The sequence below is a fragment of the Pundamilia nyererei genome, unplaced genomic scaffold (genome assembly GCF_000239375.1).
Source record: "Pundamilia nyererei isolate P.nyererei 1_Seehausen unplaced genomic scaffold, PunNye1.0 scaffold00284, whole genome shotgun sequence".
Classification (NCBI taxonomy): domain Eukaryota; kingdom Metazoa; phylum Chordata; class Actinopteri; order Cichliformes; family Cichlidae; genus Pundamilia; species Pundamilia nyererei.
Window position 1 is genome coordinate 306,972 of NW_005187685.1, and position 21,744 is coordinate 328,715.

The 21,744-nt window shown below is 41.9% G+C and overlaps 1 protein-coding gene across 3 annotated transcripts in view; it reads right to left on the minus strand.

The window, feature by feature from the left end:
- asns (asparagine synthetase) overlaps nucleotides 1–19,633 on the minus strand; it is a 31,524-nt gene extending 11,891 nt beyond the window's left edge. Inside the window, exons 1-8 of one of the 3 annotated variants that reach the window (XM_005750666.1) lie at nucleotides 19,493–19,633; nucleotides 18,380–18,635; nucleotides 9,825–10,062; nucleotides 9,565–9,750; nucleotides 9,376–9,477; nucleotides 5,715–5,842; nucleotides 5,463–5,589; nucleotides 3,839–3,945 (exon numbers count right to left, since the gene is read on the minus strand). In XM_005750666.1, coding sequence (XP_005750723.1) covers nucleotides 3,839–3,945; nucleotides 5,463–5,589; nucleotides 5,715–5,842; nucleotides 9,376–9,477; nucleotides 9,565–9,750; nucleotides 9,825–10,062; nucleotides 18,380–18,628 — 1,137 coding nt within the window. In that variant the 5' untranslated portion in view covers nucleotides 18,629–18,635; nucleotides 19,493–19,633. Of the gene's footprint in view, nucleotides 1–3,838; nucleotides 3,946–5,462; nucleotides 5,590–5,714; nucleotides 5,843–9,375; nucleotides 9,478–9,564; nucleotides 9,751–9,824; nucleotides 10,063–12,686; nucleotides 12,773–18,379; nucleotides 18,636–19,181; nucleotides 19,236–19,492 lie in introns of those variants that run through there. The other 2 variants (XM_005750667.1, XM_005750668.1) reach the window with 2 other exon arrangements.
- Between the last annotated feature and the right edge of the window lie 2,111 nt (nucleotides 19,634–21,744).

Genomic DNA, 21,744 nt, shown 5'->3' on the forward strand with positions numbered 1-21,744 from the left:
GTGGGAACCGGTTCTCAACAAGAACCGGTTTTCGATACCCATCCCTAGTGCAACAAGTCCAGTTGCAAAATTTCCTTGCCACTAAATATTCCACAGCCAACTGTTAGTGGTGTTATAAAAAGTGGAAGCGACTGTGAACGATAGCAGCTCATCTACAAAGTGGTAGATTGTTTAAAATCAGAGCGGGGTCAGCAGTTTGGCAGTTGCCAGGAGAACAGTACTTGTCTGCCTGCACTGTGCCAAGTTGTGGCGGGGCGTGGTAATCGGTGCAGCAGCAGGATAGGCGAATGCACCTGCAGGGCATCCACAATCACACCTCGCCAGGTTAATAGACTAAACTGGGTCACGTCATGTTTTTGTTTGTGTATTCTTGTGGCTGGCATCTAGGGAGCTGCAGCCGAGGCATGTTGTAACAGCAGCCGAGTTACATAAAGAGTAAAAAGTCACTGAATGCTGGATCGTGGTCCTGTCGTGCCTCCTACCTGCCACAGAAGTGGTTGGTGAAGGGAGCATTATGGTCTGGGGTTGTTTTACTGCAGTTGGGCTCGGCAACTTAATTCCTGTGAAAGGACCTCTAAAGGCTTCAGCATACCAACACATTTTGGACAATTTCATGCTCCCACGTTTGTGGGAGTTTTGGGATGCCTCCCTCCTGCTCCAACATGACTGCGCACCAGTGCACAAAGCAAGACATGGATGAGTGAGTTTGGTGTGAAAGAACTTGACTGACCTACCGAGTCCTGACCTCAAGCTGACAGCATTCCTTTGGGATGAATTAGAGGGGAGACTGCCAGCCAGACCTGTTCATCCAACATCAGTGTCTGATCTGTCTGACAGGCTGAAGGTTAAGGCTAAGCCTCTGTCCTGCTTTTCCCTTCTTACTGTTGCCAAATGCATTCTCATATGGGGTCATCTGACAGTTGGGGTTTTTGTAGGGTCTTTACACTATAAAGCACCTTGAGGTAACTGGTGTTGTGATTTAGCATTGTATAAATATGTCTGTGGAGGTTCTCAGTCATCCAGGTCATCGTAGTCAAAGGAGCTTGCAAAGAAAAGCGTCTGGACTTCTTTAGGTTGCTTGAAGACGTTTCACCTCTCATCCGAGAAGCTTCTTCAGTTCTAAGGTCAAATAGGGGAGTCCCAGATATAAACCTAGTGGGAGTATCCCCCCACAGAGGGACAAAAGGACCCCCTGATGATCCTCTAAGAAGCCATCAATGTCCACTGTGAGCGACCACATAATAATAATAATAATAATAATAATAAATATCTATTCTCTGTAGATTGTAGAGACTGATTTTGCCTCTAAACAGGAAAATTACTACAGAAGTAGTTACAGTGATTTTCAGCAGGTGGTGGAAACCCTAAAGTCAGTTTTAATGGCTCAGCACAGGGAAAAGAGTCACAACTCACAATTTCTACTGAGAGCTCCAGTAGATTTTCTTAGTGTGCAGGCTGTGATCAGCAGACCTGCAGCTCTTTGTGGATTTATACACCTGGATTCAACCAGATGTGAGCAGATGTTTTATGAATTGTCCTGGCCAATTTCCATCCTCTACACTGACAGTATTGTTTATATTAACTTAATACTAGATGGCCACTGTGCATCACAGTACAGCAAATAAACCTGTTTATCCTACACTAACCTACATAGGATTTTCTACTGAGCCTCAAAATAACAGTCAGTTTTTCAGCACATTAAACAACATGGAAAAGAAAAAAGAAAAAACAAAACAAAACAAAACAAAAAAAACAAACAAAAAACAAAACAGTGTGACATGTACAGACCCAATATCTGACTTGGAACAGAATAGCCCTTTATTGTCATTGCACATGTACAAAAATTGTGGAAATTATTTAAAGACATGAGGACTTGCATATAAGATTTAAACTAGTTTATCAAACACCACTGAGCAGCCGTTGTCTTTAAATCCAATCTCTCTTCCTCCTCTCCGGTCCTGAGTCAAGTTTGCTCTTTCTTTTCTCTCCCTGTGAAAAACAGCTGCTGTACCTTTAGCTGCAACACACTGTACGACAAACTACACACAAACAGTTTGATGTTTGTTGGGCTGATACAAACGCTGCATTTGAAATGACCTGTCACTTAAAAAATGTCACTCCCTTTATGCTCGCCCTTTTGTAGGGTACGCTAGATGCCAAGGTGCCCAAACCGCAACTTATGGACACCTGCAGTCCAGTTTTGTGACAGGAATAAAAAGAAGGAAAAAGAAAACAATCCACTTTAACCACTGACAATGGCCCACAATTGTGCCTCTTTGATCTCTTTTTATGCTACATCCTGCCTTTCATGCATTACTATTCACGCTCCAATCAGTTTGATGTGTGAAGGCGGCAGTAACATGAAATAATAACTTCCCTCAAATGTCTTAATGAGCCTGCTTTAAAATGTAAGGAGTGGAAAATACAGATATTTTTTTTGAAAATGTAGGGGGTAAAAATAAAAAACCCAAAACAATAACTCGTAATAAAGTATAAGTAAAGTACAGATGCCTGAAAATTGTACTTAAGTTCAATAAGGAAGTATTTGTACTTTGTTACTTCCCACCTATGCCCATTACTGTATGTTCAAACTAACAAAGTGAGAAAGAGAAGAAATGTAAAGGTGATGAATACCCCACGCTGTACTCGAACTGACAACCTTCAGCAGGCAAAAGAAAGATAACAGAAATAATTATGAAATCAGGCAACCAATATCAAAATGATCCGGAAAGTAGTTCAGTCTGCAACCTCATGACATACAGCAAATAGCTTACTGCTGTAGAGTGAAAACAGGTGTACCTAATAAAGTGGCTGCTAGGTTTACTAAAGAGGCTCAGTATCAGTTTTGTGACTCAAAGTATTTTTGTGGCTGGTCTTATGACTCATGAATTGGTAAGAGTTTCACTTTCAGGAGATGAAAATTTGTAATTCACATTTGCATTATTTAAAGTCTGTGGCACATGATTTGCTGCAAATTGCAAGAAATGTAACACTGGAAACAATCCTGTCTTATGCCTGTTGTTGTCGTGATAGTCGCTATTAGGACAGTTTAATTTTAAGAGGGGGAAACAATATCACAACCAGTGCATCATTGTTGTGTTTGTTGTTTTGACTGTGTTCACCTGATGGTTTCTATCTCTGAATAAAAATTAACTATTCTGTTTGGGAATGCAAACTTTGAGGTAGCAGGAGTCATTCCTTGGGAGCAGGGACCATGGGAGTCATGTTTGTGTTGCTCTGGTTTTCCCCGGGACCACAAAGAGTGTTATGCTACATGATGAGTCTAGATTCAGCCTGTGCTGTCTAAGTGTGGAGGATGAAGTGTATGGGGTGGCATTTCCCTCAATGGAAAAACAATGCTTTTCACCAGAGGAGGATATAGCAATGCGTCGAGTTATCAAGATAAGATTCTACGACCAGTGACAACACATGATCCCACAGAGTAGGGTTTATGTGGAAGTGGAAACGATAAAATAGCCTGCCTGCAGTTCTGACCTCAACCCCACTGAACACTTGTGGGTGTGCTTAGGTTTGCTGCTCATGTCAGTGACAGACATAACCAGACTGGCTTACTTGTGACAAAGAATGGGACGCCATCCCACAGAAGTGTGTGACCAAGCTGGTGGTGCCAGGGTGTTGTGCATGTCTCTTCTACATTCTACTAAAGCAACTCTCTATTAAATGAATACATTTTTAAACTGCCAATATTCTTCAGACTTCAATTATCAGTAGCCCAGTAAGCAGTTTGGCATTGGCAGAGAGGTTTATGTGTTGTCACAATTCTATTACATTTAAGATAAATCAGCCTGAAAAAACAAAGGTAAACCATCAAACTCACCTTGTGGAAGTAAATGTATCCCTGCGTCAGCTCATCAGAACCCTCTCCAGAGAAGATCACCACACTGTCAGTCTTCTGTCTGATGTACTTTGAAATCAAGTACATGCCTGTACAGTTAATAGTAAAAGAGTGTAGAGTCAAGTGCATTCCTGTTCATGTACCCTTATAAAAACAAATCACAACCTACTGAATGTATAATATACAACTAGAATGCTGTTGTTTGATTACATCACAGTTAATATCCTACATGTCGCCTTCACCCACTTCTTTGACCATTTAACAAACTCACTCAAGTGCCATTTAAATTCATCAAGCAACTTGTTTTGATTTACAAATAAAATGTAACTTATTATCTTAAAACTCTAAATAGATCAAACTTTTTTACACTGCAAATAACCAAAACCATTTAAAGTAAACAGTTCTTCGTTCATTCATTCATTTCAGTCTAAACCAATAAATATATATCACATAAAAGAAAATTCAATGCAGAGAAATATTCTACACACCAACTTCCTCACACATCCAAAACCAGAGGTTATTTCAGAGACTGGTATAACCTAATTTTTCATGTGTCGTTTGCTCGGTTGTTGCTTGTTCAGACTTCTCTTTGCATTATGAGCATGACCTACACTTTTTCTGTCAAGTAACAACTTAAAATTTGATGGCTGCAGCTCAGGAGGCAGAGCAGGTCACCTACTAATCAGAAGGTTGATGGTTCGACCGCCATCTGCTCCAGTCTGCATGCCAAATATCCTTGGGCAAGATACTAACCCCAAGTTGCTGTCCAATGCATCCATCAGAGCAAGAATGTGAGTGAACGTTAGATAGAAAGCACATACTTACAAGTAGCATAGAAAAAAAGTGCTTGTGCGAATGGGTGAAGAGGACAAGTTGTGTAAAGCGCTTTGAGTGCTCAGAGTAGAAAAGTGCTATATAAGTCCATTTACCATTTATTCTTTAAATGTCTTTGATTTTGATGCTGTGCAAAAGCCTTGAGCCACCAATCATTTTTCTATATTTTGCATAAGGGAGGCCAGATTTTCACCTATTGCTGTCTGACCAGCTGCTTGTAAAGAGCTAAAGTTATCTTAGTCAAATAATGCAGCCGTTTCTGTCCTTGAACCAGTTTGCTCTTTACCATTGCACTCTCATCCTTTCGTGCAATAAAAATTAATGTTCATATCCTTCTCCAACAACTGAAATCAGCTGAGTTCAGTTCACTTGTTCAGGAAAGACAAATAAGTACTAGATCGTGTAAGAGTGTGAACTGTTGTCTGTCTATATGTTGGCCCTTAGGTGCAATGCATCTCTCCAGGGATTGGCATCAGCTTTTCTGCAACTTTATTTCACATTATTGCCAACATAGGACAGGCTTGCCAGGGGGAGCAGCACATTTTATGTGGTGGCCAGTGCCCCCTCCGACGCCCATTTGGTGGTGCCCTGATACAAGGCCACGTAAATTTTGATAACTTTTCCCTTAATAAGTGAAAAAATAATTTAAAAACTATTTTAAAACATGTTTGACAATGTAAAACATTTAAGTATGACAAATAAGCAAGAAACTAAAATCAAGGGACAAACGTTTTCACAGCACTGTATATAAAGTGCTTTGTGTTCCACTCACCCACAGAGGCACGTATTGTGGTGATGTCATAGCTCTCCAGGTGGAAGATGACATCCTTCACAACTTCAATACCTTCTTCTACAGTGAACGTCACCTCATGGTGTTCACTACCAATATGAGTGGCCACCTGACAAAACACCAATTGATGATTAAAAACACACCAAGACCTTTTTTTAAGGGATCGGTGACACACGCCAATGTTATAAGCTTAAGTTATAAGTTAGAAACAGGTCTTATAAGTGAGGGACAAACCTTGCGAGCAGCTACGATGTCTGGACTGTCGTCTGATCCGATTGCAAATGTCTGAATGGGATATGGCAGCTTCTCCTCTTTGGCCAGTTTTACAAGTGTAGCAGCAACCAAACTGGAGTCCAGACCACCTGAACAACAGTAATATACGTTTATATTCTATATCTGGAGTTCCAGAGGGTTCTATGCTGAGAACAATTGGATAGATAAAGTTGGGCATCATCTGAATAGAAGTAAAAATGCATGCGGTGTGTTTTAATGATACCATCTAAGAAAAGCTACTATAATGTAAACAGAAGGACCTAGCACAGAAGCCTGTGGAACTCCAAAATTAACCTGTGTGTGAAGAGGACTCCTCGTTTATGGGAACAATTGGAATCTATATCTACGTCATATCTAGATATGATTCAAACACGGTACCTTTAATACCTACAGAATGTCTAATCGCTGTGATAAAATATGATAGTCAACAGTATCGAATGCCTGGTTGAGGATTAGGAGGACAAGCAGAGACTAGTTCTAAACCATTCCTGTTTTATAACCACTCTTTCAAGAATTTTTGAGAAAAAATTAAAGATGAATCAAGTGATGTAGTGGTTTAATTACTGCAAGCTTGAAGGCCTGTGGTATGTAGCCCGTTAACAGAGATAAGCTGATTGCATTTAAGCTCGAAGCATTATTTAATAATAGGTCTTCTTTGAGCAGTACTTGTACACAAAAAATGTTTTTTAAAGTTTGGAGAAAGTAATTAGTGAAGTTACCTCAAAAAGATCAATTGGAGAACAAGACTAAAAAGCAAGAGATTGTATAACAAATGCTGCATTTCTAACAAGGCTTGGACTGGAAAATGATTTACTTACAGAAGTCAAAGAAAAAGCTGTGAGCTTAGTTTTTTAAGGACTATGATTTAAATCACTGTGTGACCAAACATGCAGAAAAATACAAGCTGATGAATTGCTAGCTACACTGCAAAGCCAACAATGATTTATTTTTATTACAAATCTACACACATCCAGGGATGCAGCTGACAAGGCAAGTTGTTTCATATCCCACACAAACTGTTTTCTGATGGAGAGCTTATTAAAGAGAGCTGGGTGGATAAATCAGGGCACTTGTTGGAGCCCAAAACAGACTTTAGCTTTTTTGCTGAACGAGAAAAGTAACTGAAACACATCTAAAGCATTTATCATTTTTCTATGGAGTTGATTAAATGCTTACATTTGTAAAAGAACTATTCAGTATTTTTAGCCATGTGTTAAATATAAAATGAAGTACTGATAATAATTATTGTTTTCTTGTTTATGACTTGGATTTTCGACTTACTCCACAATTTTATATCTCTATCCTTCATCTTTTGATTATCAGTAACATAATCCAAATTAAATAATTTACTGCTCTGTACAGTTGGAGAAAATTAATATTAAGCATAGTTAAACAGAGGTCATGATTGGTTCATCCCTGTGATTAAAGTGTAATTAAAGTAGTGTTTTTTTTGTTTTGTTTTTTTACATTTTAAGAGAAGCCCATTGAGTTTAATAACAGTTTAAATCCCATTCATTTACAGCAGCGGTCCCCAACCCCCGGGCCTCGGGCCGTGAGTCGTTTGGTACCGGGCCGTGAGAGTTGAGGCTCAGGTGTGAAATGTATAGTTTCCAGGGTTTTTATCATTTTTATCGTTAACTCGGTTTTCCTGGGTCTTTTCATGTGTGTTATGAATAAATCTTTTTTTCGGTACCGGTACTAGTTTCATTTTGTTGTATTTATCCGCGACACCTTAAAGGCCGGTCCGTGAAAATATTGTCGGGCATAAACCGGTCCGTGGCGCAAAAAAGGTTGGAGACCGCTGATTTACAGTATCCACATGGATGCTAAAATCACAATAGTTTGGGAACTGTTTGGTCTTTGGTTGTTTAATACGATGGAATGGAAGCTGCTCCAAGGATTCTAACAATATGGCTCAGAGGTGTCGATTCATTTAAACCAGGGGTGTCAAAGTCATTTCAGCCCACTTCGACCTTAAGTGGGTCAGACCACTGAAACCTTTCTGTCAGTGTAAAGAAGTTCAGTTCTTCTACATGATACAGATAAAGCTGCTGTGACAAAGGAAAGGAATCTGTCAACAACTCTTTGGTGTTGTATTGTAAGAAATAAATGTATAAAATGAACCCAGTTTTGAGGGGGTGGTATGCATTCAGTACTAGGGAGAACACACATAAGGTTTAAGGCCTTTTTTCATTAACAATGGAACATGGCTGAAAATATAAGCTGATATCACTTTAGCCAGCTCCTAATTTTATAAATTCTGCACTCAGTTTTGCAGTCTCCAGTATCATTGAAATACAGCCAGATGCTGCTCACTTTAAGTTTTCGCTTCTTTCTGTTACACTTGCTGTCTGCAGAACGTCCGCCCCACTTCCTTCTTTCACATAATGGCACGATCTCAGTCCGTCTTTGCATGTGATTGGCTGCATGGTGTGCCCATCAAAATAAATACCAAAAGATTCGGCTCCCACCTAGAGATGGGCCATTAATAACTGACATATGAAATTATCTCACAAGCCAAAAGTAATTGTATTCGGCCCACAGGCCAGATGTTTCACACCCCTGATTTAAATGATCACAATCATCCTGCTGTATCCAGGTTTTTCTAAAGCAAAGTAAACTATGTTGATCAATTATAAACTCGTGTACTAGCAGGAAGAGACCTGATGTTTACAAATCCACATTTCACCGTTTTACTCTTTGGTGCAGTTGAGCATACTATACAGTTCTTGATGAGGATGTCCACTTCCTGGACAGGGAGGAACGCAGGTTTGAGCACGGAGCCAAGGACGTCATTTACATGAAAAGGGAAGAACCATCTCTGAATCGAGGAGGGGGCCTAAGGGTGCATCTTTCGCCATCTTACAATGCTGTGATTGCAGCCATTCCCCAACTCTCTGTGAATAGTACTTATGGCCATTGATTAATGATCTTTGATCAGTGGTTGATGATCAATGGTCATGAGAATTTGAATATTAAAGATCAAGAAACTGACCTCCCAGCTCACTGTTTGCCATTGGCTGTAGTTTCAGTCATTATGCAAATGTCCTGTTTATCTGCATTCAGTCACTTGGATGAGTGACGAAACGTTCCTCCCACTGAAAACGCAACGTCCAGATGAACAGAATCAACTTTTCTGGGATGATTCTAACTTCAGCGGGCAGTGCCATAAGAGGCTGTCACAGCTGTCATCCATCACATCTACTACACCTTCCCTATTTCAGTAGCTGCCGGGGCCCAGAGGAGAGAGCTGTGTGGTTTGTGCGCAAGCTGGAGAGGGCAGCATGTACAAAATGACCATGACATTAATGCTTATGATCAGTGTATGTTAACTTTTAACCACAACTCTATATGTAAATTGGATTGCGATGAATTGCAAATAAAACACTTCTTCACTTGTGAATGAACAGAAAGCTCATCACATGTAAGTGAAGTTAATGTTACTGTCAGACAGGTCGACTTACTCACACAGAATATGTCTATGTATGAACGCCTACTCTTAGGCGCTAAAGCAGAATAGCATGTCTCAAGGCACAGAAGCCAAATGAAAATGCAAGCCCTTTCAAAAAGGACATAAGATTAACACACACACACACGTTGTGCTCCACATAGCAGATGTTACCTGACAGAAGACAACCAATTCTCCTGTGAGCCATGAGACGTTTCCTTACAGCATTTTCAAACAGATTTCTGATGTTGCTCTTCACCAGTTCCTCATCCAAACCTAGGGAGACAAACTCTTTAATGTCCTTCACAAATACCATCTACCACTAGAAATGCTTGATGTTTAAAGTGGTGAATAGACTCTTACTTATAGGTAGTTTCTCCACTGTATCATAGATGGCATGAGAAGGCTGTTGTCTGCAGCAGTGAAACTGTTCCATCTGAATAGACTGAACTTTGCCACTTGGCTTTAAATCAAAGACCTCAAAGTGCCCAGGGGGGAAGGGGACAATGCTGGCAGGAGTACCTATGCCATGGGTAATGTCTATCAAGCCTGTGATCAGAATGAGGTTAGTAATGCAAACATATAAAGAAGCAATATTCAAGCAATATAAACCATCCCATTACCTTTGGCCTCCGAGCACAATGCAAGGAATCCATCGTCTGTGAGGAGTTTGAACAAAGGCCTAACACCATACGTATCTCTTCCCACATGCACTTTTCTGTTGGCAGTGTCCAGAAGAATGAAAGCAAATACACCATCCAGGAGAGAAGCCATCTTCTTAATGCCAAAGCGGTCATAAAGGTGGAGCAGAATCTCACCATCCATTTTAGTCTGGCAATCAAACTCAAATTGCTTCCTCAGCTGAAAGAACAAATGGCAACAGAATGATCATTTTAACTTTCATCAAACTCAAGTAAGGTTAGACCCTTAACCACTCTGGAATTTCCCCAGATGGCCATGAGAACTGCTTCTGTCTCTTTAGGTTAAGAAACAGGTGGGGGAGGATTGTGGTACCTGGCACACCCAGGTCTGTGCAGTGAGGGTGCAATGGGAGTGTGAGGCCCCGATCTTTAATTCCCAGATTTGGCAGAGCTCCATCCCAAGTGAGGCTAAGGACATTGAGTCATGTTCTGCACCCCACTGCCAGAGCTGCAGTACAGTGCTGCAGCCACAAGGTGGTTGGTGCCTGTTATGGCAGTTATCGCCAAACAAGATAGAAGACACCGTAAGCGAAGGGAGCAGTTAAGCTGAAGTACGAGTCCTATCAAGCTAATGGCAAAAGGCAAAGCCGGATGTGGCTCTAGCTGAAGCAAAAACGCAGGCATTGGAGGAACACAGTGAGGCCATGAAGCAAACCTTTGTCAGCAGGAATAGAGTGCTGCTGACTTCAAATGAGGATACAGTCAGGCAGTTTTGTTTATATAGCACCAAATCAGAACCACAGTTACCTCAAGGCACTTTATATTGTAAGGTAAAAACACAACAATAATTCATGGATAGATAAAACTGGGCATCATCTGCACAGAAATAAAAATGTATGTTATGTGTAACGTTCTGGGCATTGAACTCCCTGAGCGTGAACAGTGAACAGTGAGCATGCTTGCTTCTTTAATGACTTGGCACTAGGGGTGGGTTTTGATTATCGATTTATCGATTAAAATCTATTCTAGCTCGGATAACGTGATATAGATTCATTAAAATCCTGAATCGATTTTTTAATATAAATTTTGCCCGAAATGCCAGAAACTCAGGTGAAACCTCACAAAAAAACCACCAAACAGCTAAAACAGTGAATGAGAGCAGAAACACGGATTCTGCACATAAATGTAAACACACAGCTCTGACCCGCCGGATCAGAATCAGTGAGATGTGACTTTCTCACCCGACGGCACGGTCGGGGCTGAAAGCCGACAGGTCGCTGATTCTGATGTTTCGGCGGGACCGCACTTTGTGTTCACGCCCTTTTTGCGCTGATTCTAAAGCTGTTAGTTTTATCTCTCTCCAAACAATATTGACCGAACCAGCAGCAAAAGATCCAAACTACGCTTCACAAAAACATAAACATTCCCTCTTACTGTTGCGGTTTTGCTTCCACCACTCCTCATTTACATGAAAAAATGGGAGTATATGAGAGGATGTAAGTATTAGTGTGTCTAATTCCTGCATCCTCTAATGTCTGTAACAACATTACGGTCAACAGTATGGAACACTGCAGTGACGTCTCACAGGACAAATACATACAGAGGAGTGCACTGTCCACAAGAAGATCATTTGTAACCCCAAAAGGTTGATTCTGTTCACTTGGATGCAGCCTTTTCTGAATACGCTGTTACGTTCCCCTGAGGAGGCCCTGCTAGGGCCGTAACACCCCCCCTCCATAAATACAAACCCGTTGTTTGTCAAATGATTATGATAAACAAAACCACAAATCAAGTCCGTAACCGTCGCATCAACAAATTGCAGGCTTTCCACCTACCAAACCCCATAGCAACGGTTAGGCATTTCCTGCGGAAACTGCCAACCCCATCTCAGTGGGTTCACAACATTGACAGAGAGTGGCCCCAGACCCTCGAAACAGTGTCCCCTGTGATAGCCAGGGCTTTGGACCATCATATGTGGAGAACCCAGCAGGCAGCTAGTGGGCCTTACTGAAACACTTTGCAGACTATTCCTCAAGTCACCGGTACAGGCATGTTTGTTAGCCAGGGTTGCAGGTCTTACTGGTGGTTTTATACATGATCTGTCCACCTGCAGGTCATTTTGAGGAACTGGGACATTGTCAACCAGCAGCAGCTCAGGGTTAGTTGACCTCTTACACTGACTACATGACACTACTGAGCAATTATGCTCCAAGTGTAGCCTCTTAGTAGGCCTGGCAACCTTGTCGGTTTGAGAGCCACGACTGACTTTTCTCAAAGCAAGCCCTTTTTGCTTTGAGTGTGCTTTCTGTTTGAGTTTCAGTCTCAAACAGTTTGCAACAAGGTGTCCAGGTTTGTGGCAGAAGAAACAAAGCTTCGTTTTGGGTCTCGAATCCACAACTTTTTCAGCTTCGTTAGCTGGCTCCCTCCTAGCTCTCCAAGATGTATTATAGTGAGAAGGGATGTCACATTCTACAGCATTTGTTTTATGAGTTAGGGTAAACTCATCGGCCAGTATGGCAGCCTGCTGTAAAGTGGAAACCCTCTGTTCACTTAAATAAAGAGCAATACACTCAGGAACAGAGTTTTTAAAATCCTCCACAAGCATGAGCTCACGTAACAACCCCAAACTGTTAACCTGGCTTGCAGAGCACCACCTATCAAAGAGCTTCGCCTTGTCCCTAGCGAAGTCAAGATAGAACTGACCCTGTGCCAACTCCAAACCTCGAAAATGCTGCCTATAGGCCTCAGGCACAACTTCATAGGCTTGGAGGACGGCACTTTTAATCCTTTCATAAACTAGGCTGTCCTGCCTAGACAGACCAGAGCAAGCTTGCTGAGCCTTACCTGTGAATTTACACAGCAACATCACCTCCCACACGTCTTCAGGCCACTGTAATGCAGTTGCTATGCTTTCAAACACACTGAAGAAGCTCTCAACACTGGACTCACAGAAAACGGGAACCAGGTGGATGTTATTGCTTACAAACGAGCTTCTAGACACCTGTGCACTGATGGCTGCATCAGCCATTTTGGGGGCCGGAGAAGGGTTAAAAAACACACCCTAATTTAGACACAACCACACCCGTCTGCCAACTCACTCAGACTACCCAATAATTAACCGATTAATGGAAAACTACACAACTTACTTTAACTGACCAACTTACCTCTTGCAGTATACACATTAAACAAACACAACTTACCCAGTTCCTAAGCACAACAAACTTTACCTATCTTCTGGAGCGTGCCGGGCTCGAGGCGACTTGAAAGGCGAAACTTCAGCGACTGGAGCCCTGAATTGCCTACCCCCAACAGGGAACGAATCCCCGCCCAGGATTACTCCGAAAATAAAAAAGGCAAAATAACAAAAGAGTGCCCGAAGGAAGAACTTAATAAGCTCAGCTGGACACTCACCTAACTTAACTGGGAAGTTGAATCTCTAAAGGTGAAAAAAAGCAAGATAATCAAATACCAATTCCAACTCAAAACTCCCTTTTCAACTATCCCGGATGAGCCGCCACTTGTTACGTTCCCCTGAGGGGTCTAGGCAGGGAGGGGGAAGTAACAAAAGTGACTGGGTCAGAAAAAGGAGTCAAGGAGGCAAAAGGGTAAATTAAAGAGTTTTATTAAAGTTTCAATTTATACTAACTAAAAGAGACGGACGAGCCGCTATCACCATTTAAGAAAACAAACAAAACTGAGGCGTTGGTCAATAAAGCACAAAGTAAGTCAAAAAGAGTGCAGCTCACTAGCTGGAAACACCCCAAAACACTCAGCTCACTAGCTGTAACCACACTAATGGCACTCTGGCCCAGAGCTCACCTTTCCCTGGGCTTAAATACTTTTAATTACTGATGAGAGTCAGCTGCACAAAAGGGAAAGGTGGCACCTCCGGCAGAAGAGGTAGTGGGACACACCCACACAGGCACCTTCAGGAGGAGGCCCTGCTAGGGCCGTAACAACGCTCTGTCCAGATGAACAGAATCTGTTCAGCAACAACTGCAATCAAGCATTTGCGATAACTGGCAATGAGTCTTTTACAGCGCTGTGGAGGAATTTTGGCCCACTCATCTTTTGCAGCCACATTGGAGGGTTTTTCAAGCATGAACCGCCTTTTTAAGGTCATGCTACAGCATCTAAATCTGATTCAGGTCAGGACTTTGACTGGGCCAAACTCCAAAGTCTTTGTTTTTCTTAAGCCATTCAGAGGTGGACTTGCAGGTGTCTTTTGGACCATCGTCCTGCTGCCCACAACCAACTTGGGGTCACGAACAGATGGCTAGACATTCTCCTTTCAGATGTTTTGATAGACAGCAGAATTTAGCACTACCACCACCACATTTTATTGATGGTGTGATGCTCCTTTTCTGAAATGCTGCCTTTCTTTTACGCGAGATGTAATCGGGCACACGTCTTACAAACATTTCAACTTCTTATATTTATCTGAAGTTGCAGATGCCCAAGTCTTGGGCATCTTCAAGATGTTTTCTGACAAAACTAAGATGAGCCTTCATGTCCCTTTTGCTCAGCAGTGGTTTTTGTCTTTGGACTCTGACATTCAGGCCATTTTTATCTTAGTTTCTTATTGTAATCCTGAACACTGACATAAACCGAGGCAAGTGAAGGCTGCAGTTCTTTGGATGTTGTTCTGGGGTCTTTTGTGACCTCTTAGTCGTGCTGCACTCTTGGGGTAATTTTGGTCGGCTGCCACTCCTGGGAAGGTTCACCACTGTTTTCGCCATTTGTGGATAATGTCTCTCACTGCGATTTGCTGGAGTCCCACAGCTTTAGAAATGGCATTATAACCTTTTCCAGACTGAGAGATCTCAATTACTTTGTTTCTCATTTGTTCCTGAATTTTCTTAGCTCATGGCATGATGTCTGGCTTTTGAGGTCTACTCCACTTTGTCAGGCAGGTCCTATTTAAGCGATTTCTTTATTCAGAAGGTATGATAGTAATCAGGCCTCTGTGTGGCTGGAGAAATGTAACTCAACTTTATTTATGTTATAGGGGAGAAAATCACTTTTTCACACAGGTCCATGTAGGTTTTGATTTTTTCCCTCTCGATGATAAACACCTTCATTTTAAAACTGCATTTTGTGTTTACTTGTGTTATCTTTGTCTAATATTTAAATTTGTTTGGTGATCTGAAACATTGAAGTGTGACAAACATAAAAAAATAAGAAATCGGTAAGGGTGCAAACACTTTAATGCCTTTAATATCTCGAAGACTTGATTACAATTCTTGCTGCCAAAGATGGCATAAACAGGAATAGGTCACAGTTTTTCCACATAGGACCAGATAGTTTTGGATAACTTTTTTTTTCTCCCCAATCATTTAATCAATCAGCATTTAAGACCTTAATTCCAGACATCCTTACCACCAAACTGGCCCACCCTCAGATTCCCCCTGCCACCTGGTACTGGATCAAAGCTTTCCTCACCAACCGGCCTCAATCAGTCAGACCCCCCACCCCCACTGTCACTCAGCACCAGATCCCCACAGGGGTGCCCCCTATTGTACGCCCTGTACACCTCTGACTGCATACCAACTCACCCAACCAACATCATCATCAAGTATGTTGATGACACCAGTGGTTGGGCTTATAAATAAAGAATAATAATAATAATAATAATGGATTGGATTTATATAGCACTTTTCAAGGCACCCAAAGCGCTTTACAATACCACTATTCATTCACTCTCACATTCACACACTGGTGGAGGCAACCTACAGTTGTAGCTACAGCTGCCCTGGTTCAGACTGACAGAAGCCAGGCTGCCATATCGCGCCATCGGCCCCTCTGGCCAACACCAGTAGGCAAGTAGGGTAAAGTGTCTTGCCCAAGGACACAACGACCAGGACAGAGAGCCCAGGGATCGAACCGGCGACCTTCCGGTTACAGATGAGATTCCCAACCCCCTGAGCCACGGTCGCCCTTTGTAGAATTTGTACCTCTGGTTCCCCAAAAATAAACTAAACATCCTTAAAACAAAAGAACTTGTCATGACAGTAGCTGGCATAGACAGGTCCACTCCCCTCTCATTATAAATGGAGAATGTTTCACCACCTTCAGGTTTCTGGGCACAAACATCTCTGGTGATCTCATCTAGACCCACAACACCATTCACCCTGGTAAAGAAGGTCCAGCAGTGGCTGCACTTCCTCCATGTCCTGAGGAGGAACAACCTGGACCAGAAGCTGGTCCTGGCCTTCTACCACTCCTCACTGGTGAGTGTGCTCTGCTACTGCCTGCGTCTGGTACACAGCAGCCACAACTCAGAACAGGAAGGCTGCGCAGAGGGCAATTGAAACTGCCACCCCCCCCCCCAAAAAAAAAAAAAAAAAAAATTGGCCTCTGAAACCAAGGCCATCGCAGGATACCCCTTGCATCCAACCCCACACCCACTCATAGCCATAGTCTGAGTAACCCTCATAACTGAGCCGCTCACACACAGACTCTAGTCAGACCAAGTCCATTGCGCTACTTTCAAGCACTTTGCAACCTGTCTTCTAATGTGTGCCTTTCTCCTGTTTTTATATATATTCCTCTTGTTTGTTATTTATTCTTGCTGTATATAACACTTTATCTCTTTACCATGCACAGTTGGTGTGGAGCACCCACAATTTCATTATACATTTACAATAACAATAAAAAACTATTCCATTCTATTCTTTGTCCAGTATTAAAATTTGTTTAATGATCTGAAACATGCAAGTTTGATAAATATGCAAAACAAATAATAAACTGGGAAATGGAGCAGGGCGATATGACCAAAATATTTATCACGATATACATTTGAAAATTTGCGATAACGATATAACTGACGATATAATTGACACTAGACAAAATGCTTTACAACTCCTCAACTTTATGTATTTTCACTTAAACAAGCAGCTGTTTTTTATGTGCATTAAAGTTATATAAAAATGTAACAGTGCAAATGCAAATTCCTTGCTGACAGTTTAACCAAAAGGCATTTCCAGTGGAAACTGGCCGACATATCCTCAGCATAACCATGTATAATATCCACAAAACTTAAAAAGAGGTTATACACACACAATACGGTAACATTATGTTGAAGTACAGTACGTATCGCTCCGCCTACGACAGCCGTAATGCTCCGACAATCCATCAAGCGGTGCGGCTTCGTAGCTTAGCAAAGTCGTACTACAACATTTGACAGATTTTCGAGCACCGTGCACATAAAATTGTTTCGAGGTCAGTAAACACAACCAGAGTTCATACATAAGGCACACGGGATTATAAGGGGCTCTGTCGACTTTCAGAAAAATCAAAGGATTGATTTTAAGTGCGCCGTATTTTCCAAAAAACACGGTAATAACGACGGCCCGCTAGCATGCTCTACCAAAAATAGTGCTTTGTTGTGTATCTGACAGATGAAAGCCAAACCAGTTCCACACCACTGAAGTTGCAGCATTTTTACAAACCAGTTCTGGTTCATCGTTTCACTCAACGATCTGCTTTCGCCCTTCTCATTCTCCGTCGCCGCCATGCTTTTTCCACCATGTGCGTATGAAAACAAAGGCACTGCGCATGAGCGTTTTACCCATATTCTATCGTGAAATTTCATTTTCTTATTGTTGCCCAACATTATACCGGTATTACCGTGAATGGTATGATATGGCCCAGCTCTACTGGGAAAGAGGCAAATACTTTTCCACTGTATACTCAAAGCCTATAGAAAGAACAGGAGTTACAATAGTGCATTCCTAACATGCACAAAAGATGAGATTGGTTTTATTTATTGGTGGCAACCATACCACCCAGCTGTTATCAGACAGGCTTTCTGAAAATGGAGCAAAATTTGTATTTAAAATCAAGCATATAAATCCCTGTTGTATGTGTCACACACGTAAAGAACTGGAAGTATTATAAGCGTGAAGGAATTTCTATATTCTCACTGATGATTGGGTGACACTTCTGACACATTAAAGAACAGAAAGCCTAGGCCTTTATCACCATCTGGAGACAATATGCTGTTGAATCAAGAAACTCTAGTGAACACAATCTTCTGAATGAACATGGACCTGGTTTGAACAGTGGGTGTCATCTTATAAATGCACCCAGACAATTCTTTGTTAAATGACATGTTCATGTATGCATTGGCCGTAGCTCAGGAGGTAGAGCAGGTCATCTACTAATTGGATAGGTTGGTGGTTTAATCCCAGGCTGCTCCAATCTACATGCCAAATATCTTTGGGCAAAATACTAACCCCAAGTTCCTCTCCAGTACATTCATCAGACTGTCAGTGTGTGTGAATGTCAGACAGATAGCATTTAAGCATAGGGGAAAAAAGTACTTGTATGTTGTGTAAAACACTTTCAGTGCTCAGGTAGAGTAGAAAAGCGCTAAATAAGAATCAGTCCTTTTATCATTTATATTAGAGCGTATTATGTTCTACTAGAGACTTTAGTTTGCAGTAATGTGATAACTGGATGTATCCCCTGCTCGAGAAAAATACTTCTTTAAACAACCACTAAAGTTTCAGAACAGAAAGGAGCAGAAGTCTTACTGTTTGGTGGTTGTAAATCTCTCCATTGTAGCAGAGCCACATGTAAGGAAACTTCTTGATGCGCAGCGGCTGCATGCCATACAGCTGGTCCACAATGGCAAGGCGATGGAAGCCAAACCAACAGTTGGTGAAGCCATTAACATTCTCAAAGCGGAAAGCATCAGGGCCTCTGTGAGCAATTTTCATGGCACAGGTGCACTGAACTGACATGGACTCGTCGCTGCCAAACAAAGCCCAGATACCACACATTTTGCAGCTGTGGACAAAAACAAAGAGGCCTGTAGCTTACAAAGAGATTACACAGAGTTTAGATTTCTAGAAATGCCTACATAAAAGTTGTTCCTAGTACAATGGGTTTTAAGTAACAGGACATTATCATGCTTTACAGAATTCCCACGCTCCATGAACACAGCAGACTGATTTTCGAATTTGACTTCAATCACGTTTTAAACTAAACATGTGAGGTGGACGAAGATCGCGCTGTACAACTGACTGTGCTGCTGAACACAGTGTGTGTGCGTTAGGAGCGTTTGAGTTAATAAGCCACGAATTGAAGTCTCTGGTTGCTTCGGACGCACCTTTCCTGCCTCAATCTGTAATATAAACTTTAACAGTTACTACGAAATAACTGGGGGGCTTTGGATAATTAGATAGGAGACAACAATAGACCTATCTGTGATAGAAACGGTCTTCCTTCAGTTAATACAACTACCATCAAGCGCTATTCATAATCCTACCAATTAAAAATATGCTCAGCTACAACAACTAATATCCGGAAACTATTTGTGGCTTTCTAACGTACGCCGCGTGCTCAGTTGAACCATTCGTCCAGCTGCGGTGTTGTAGTCGGACCGGTGTTCCAGATTAACTGGTGATAGCAACCAGTCTGCTGGGTGCCTCGGATACGCTGAATTTTTATTAACACTGTACGCAGTTGGACAGTGCTCAACATTCACATAGCATATGAGATATACTTTTAAAATTGTAATATATCTAAGTAAAATTACACATGGCAGTTTTCCCAGCATGTTTTTGCTGTGAACGCTTCCCAGTGGAAAGCCTCATTCCTGGGCACAAGCTTATGATAAAGACAAAGAACGCAATGCAGCTTACCGTTTTCACCTAAAAACTTCCGCAAAGAAAGGCATAGACTGTTTGAATACTTGTGGCTAAGATGACGCAACGTTTCAATGAAAAAAGGGAGAAAAAAGCTACACCGCGAAGGCATTTAATAACCGGATAAGTAACCGCATCTTCAAAATAAGAGCCACGCACAATAATGGCTCTACAATGATATCAAGATGTTGGAAAAACGTGGAAAAATAGAATGTATTATTAAACGCACAAACTAGAAAAATAATAATTGGATGGATGCTTGGTAGATATGATAGACATGGTAGGCAATTTATTAAATCATAAAATTAGACTATTTCAAAATGATAAAATGAAAACTAGGTAGAGATCTTGAGTTTTACTTTGATAAATTCCCTATTCATTTATTTCTAGCAACGGGTTGTTTGACGAAGTAGCTGACAAAGTTGTGTCCGCCTGCAACACTAAAGCCACACCTGCGCTCTGCACCACCTACATGGCTTCTCTTCTTGTGCAGTCTGTCACAAGCGGTGGGAAACTGATTTGGCAGCAAAGGTGGTCTTTTTCGCCGCTTAGATCCCATCTACCTGCAGATCGAGTTTTGTAAATGTATTTCTATCGGAAACTAGCTCATGCTGTGAATGCTTGTATGGTATGATTCATAATGAACACTTGTACCCATAAAAACAAACAAAATGTATTAATTAATAAAGTAATGAAACGCTGCTTCCATATACCAGCCGCACTACAGTCTTGGTTTTTATAGCGTTTATTTTCCAAAGGCTTTCATTCTGAAGGTCATGTTCAAAATCCTGTGCATTTGTTCCTTTCTAGCTTGACACTGCAGCTGCATGCAAAGTTGCATCATACTTGAAAATTGTGTTGTGATATAATCAAATACTGTTGCAGGTTTTGTCCTGACAAAAGCTCTGAGAAAGAAGCTGTAAAATGGCTCCTCTCTAAAATATACCACAGATGCCGTCTTCTGCTCTGAAATTGCACTTCACTTTATTGGAATAAACGGTTTGAGATTTGAGATCTTGGAAGTGATTGAGCATTAACTTTGACTATTAAAGTGACAAAGGAACCCTCAATAAATAATATTCATTTATGTTAATTTCTATATTCACACGAAAGTCTGAGGGACTAAAAACACTTCTAAGATCAGTCAATCTTCAGCACAGTTTTTGTATATAGCCAGCACAACTATCATTGGGTATATATAAAACTCCCTATCCATCCATCATCTTTTTATCCGGGGCGGGGGCAGGGGGGCAGCAGCCTTAGCAGAGAAGCCCAGATCTCCCTTTCACCAGACACCTTCTCCAGCTTGTCTGGGGGAACACCAAGACTGGCCAAGAGATACAATCTCTCCAGTGTGTCCTGGGCCTCCTCCCGGCGGGACATGCCTGGAACACCTCACCAAGTAGGCATCTTCAGTGGGAGGTAGGCAGGTGAGCCATTGCACCCTTACCCTCCTGGGGCTGGCTGGCTAATACTTGAACTTGGCAGACCTGACCAGCCCCTTGATCAATCTCACCTGGAAAGGTGCCCTAGATCTGGTACGGTGGATGGAGCAGTGTCAGCCAGTGTTTGTGCAGGTGACGAAGGCCCTCTGTGGTGAACCCCTGCGCCACATGCCGATCTTTTCCCTCTCTTTTATCCTGAAGACTGATGCCTCAAAGAGGGCTGAGGGCCGTCTTGTCCCATCAGGTGGGGTCAGCTGACCCGTGGTGTACATAAGCTGGAAACTATCAGAATGTGAGACCCGCCACAGGGAGTTTACTCCCATTGTTATTAGCTTCTGGGGTGCCCTTCACTAAAGGCTTACATAGGGGGTAGGCTAGGCCAGGCAGGAAAAGCCTGGGTGATGGGGGTATCTGGTGGTGTGTGGTTTGTGACTCAGATGCAGGGGAAGGGTGAAGCAGTGGGTTCAGGGTGCGGTGTTGGTGGAGGTTGTTTGACACAGTACTCATCTTCTAATCACACCTCCCCTATTTCAGTAGGACACTGGGACCTGGGGGAGAGACAGAAGCTGTCCCAATTCAGCTGCTGCATCCTTCAAAGGCCATATTTGATGGCCAGTTATGTCACAGTGAGGCAACGAGGCCCACAAATGTGTGGAATTCATACAATTTTGAGCTGGTTAAAGTGATATCTGTTTTTATTTCCAGCCATTTTCCATTGTGGAGGATAAAAGTTGTCCAGCACTAGTAGTGAATCCATAAAATTACTTTTTTTTTTAGAAAAGACTGAACAAAAAACTGCTCCCT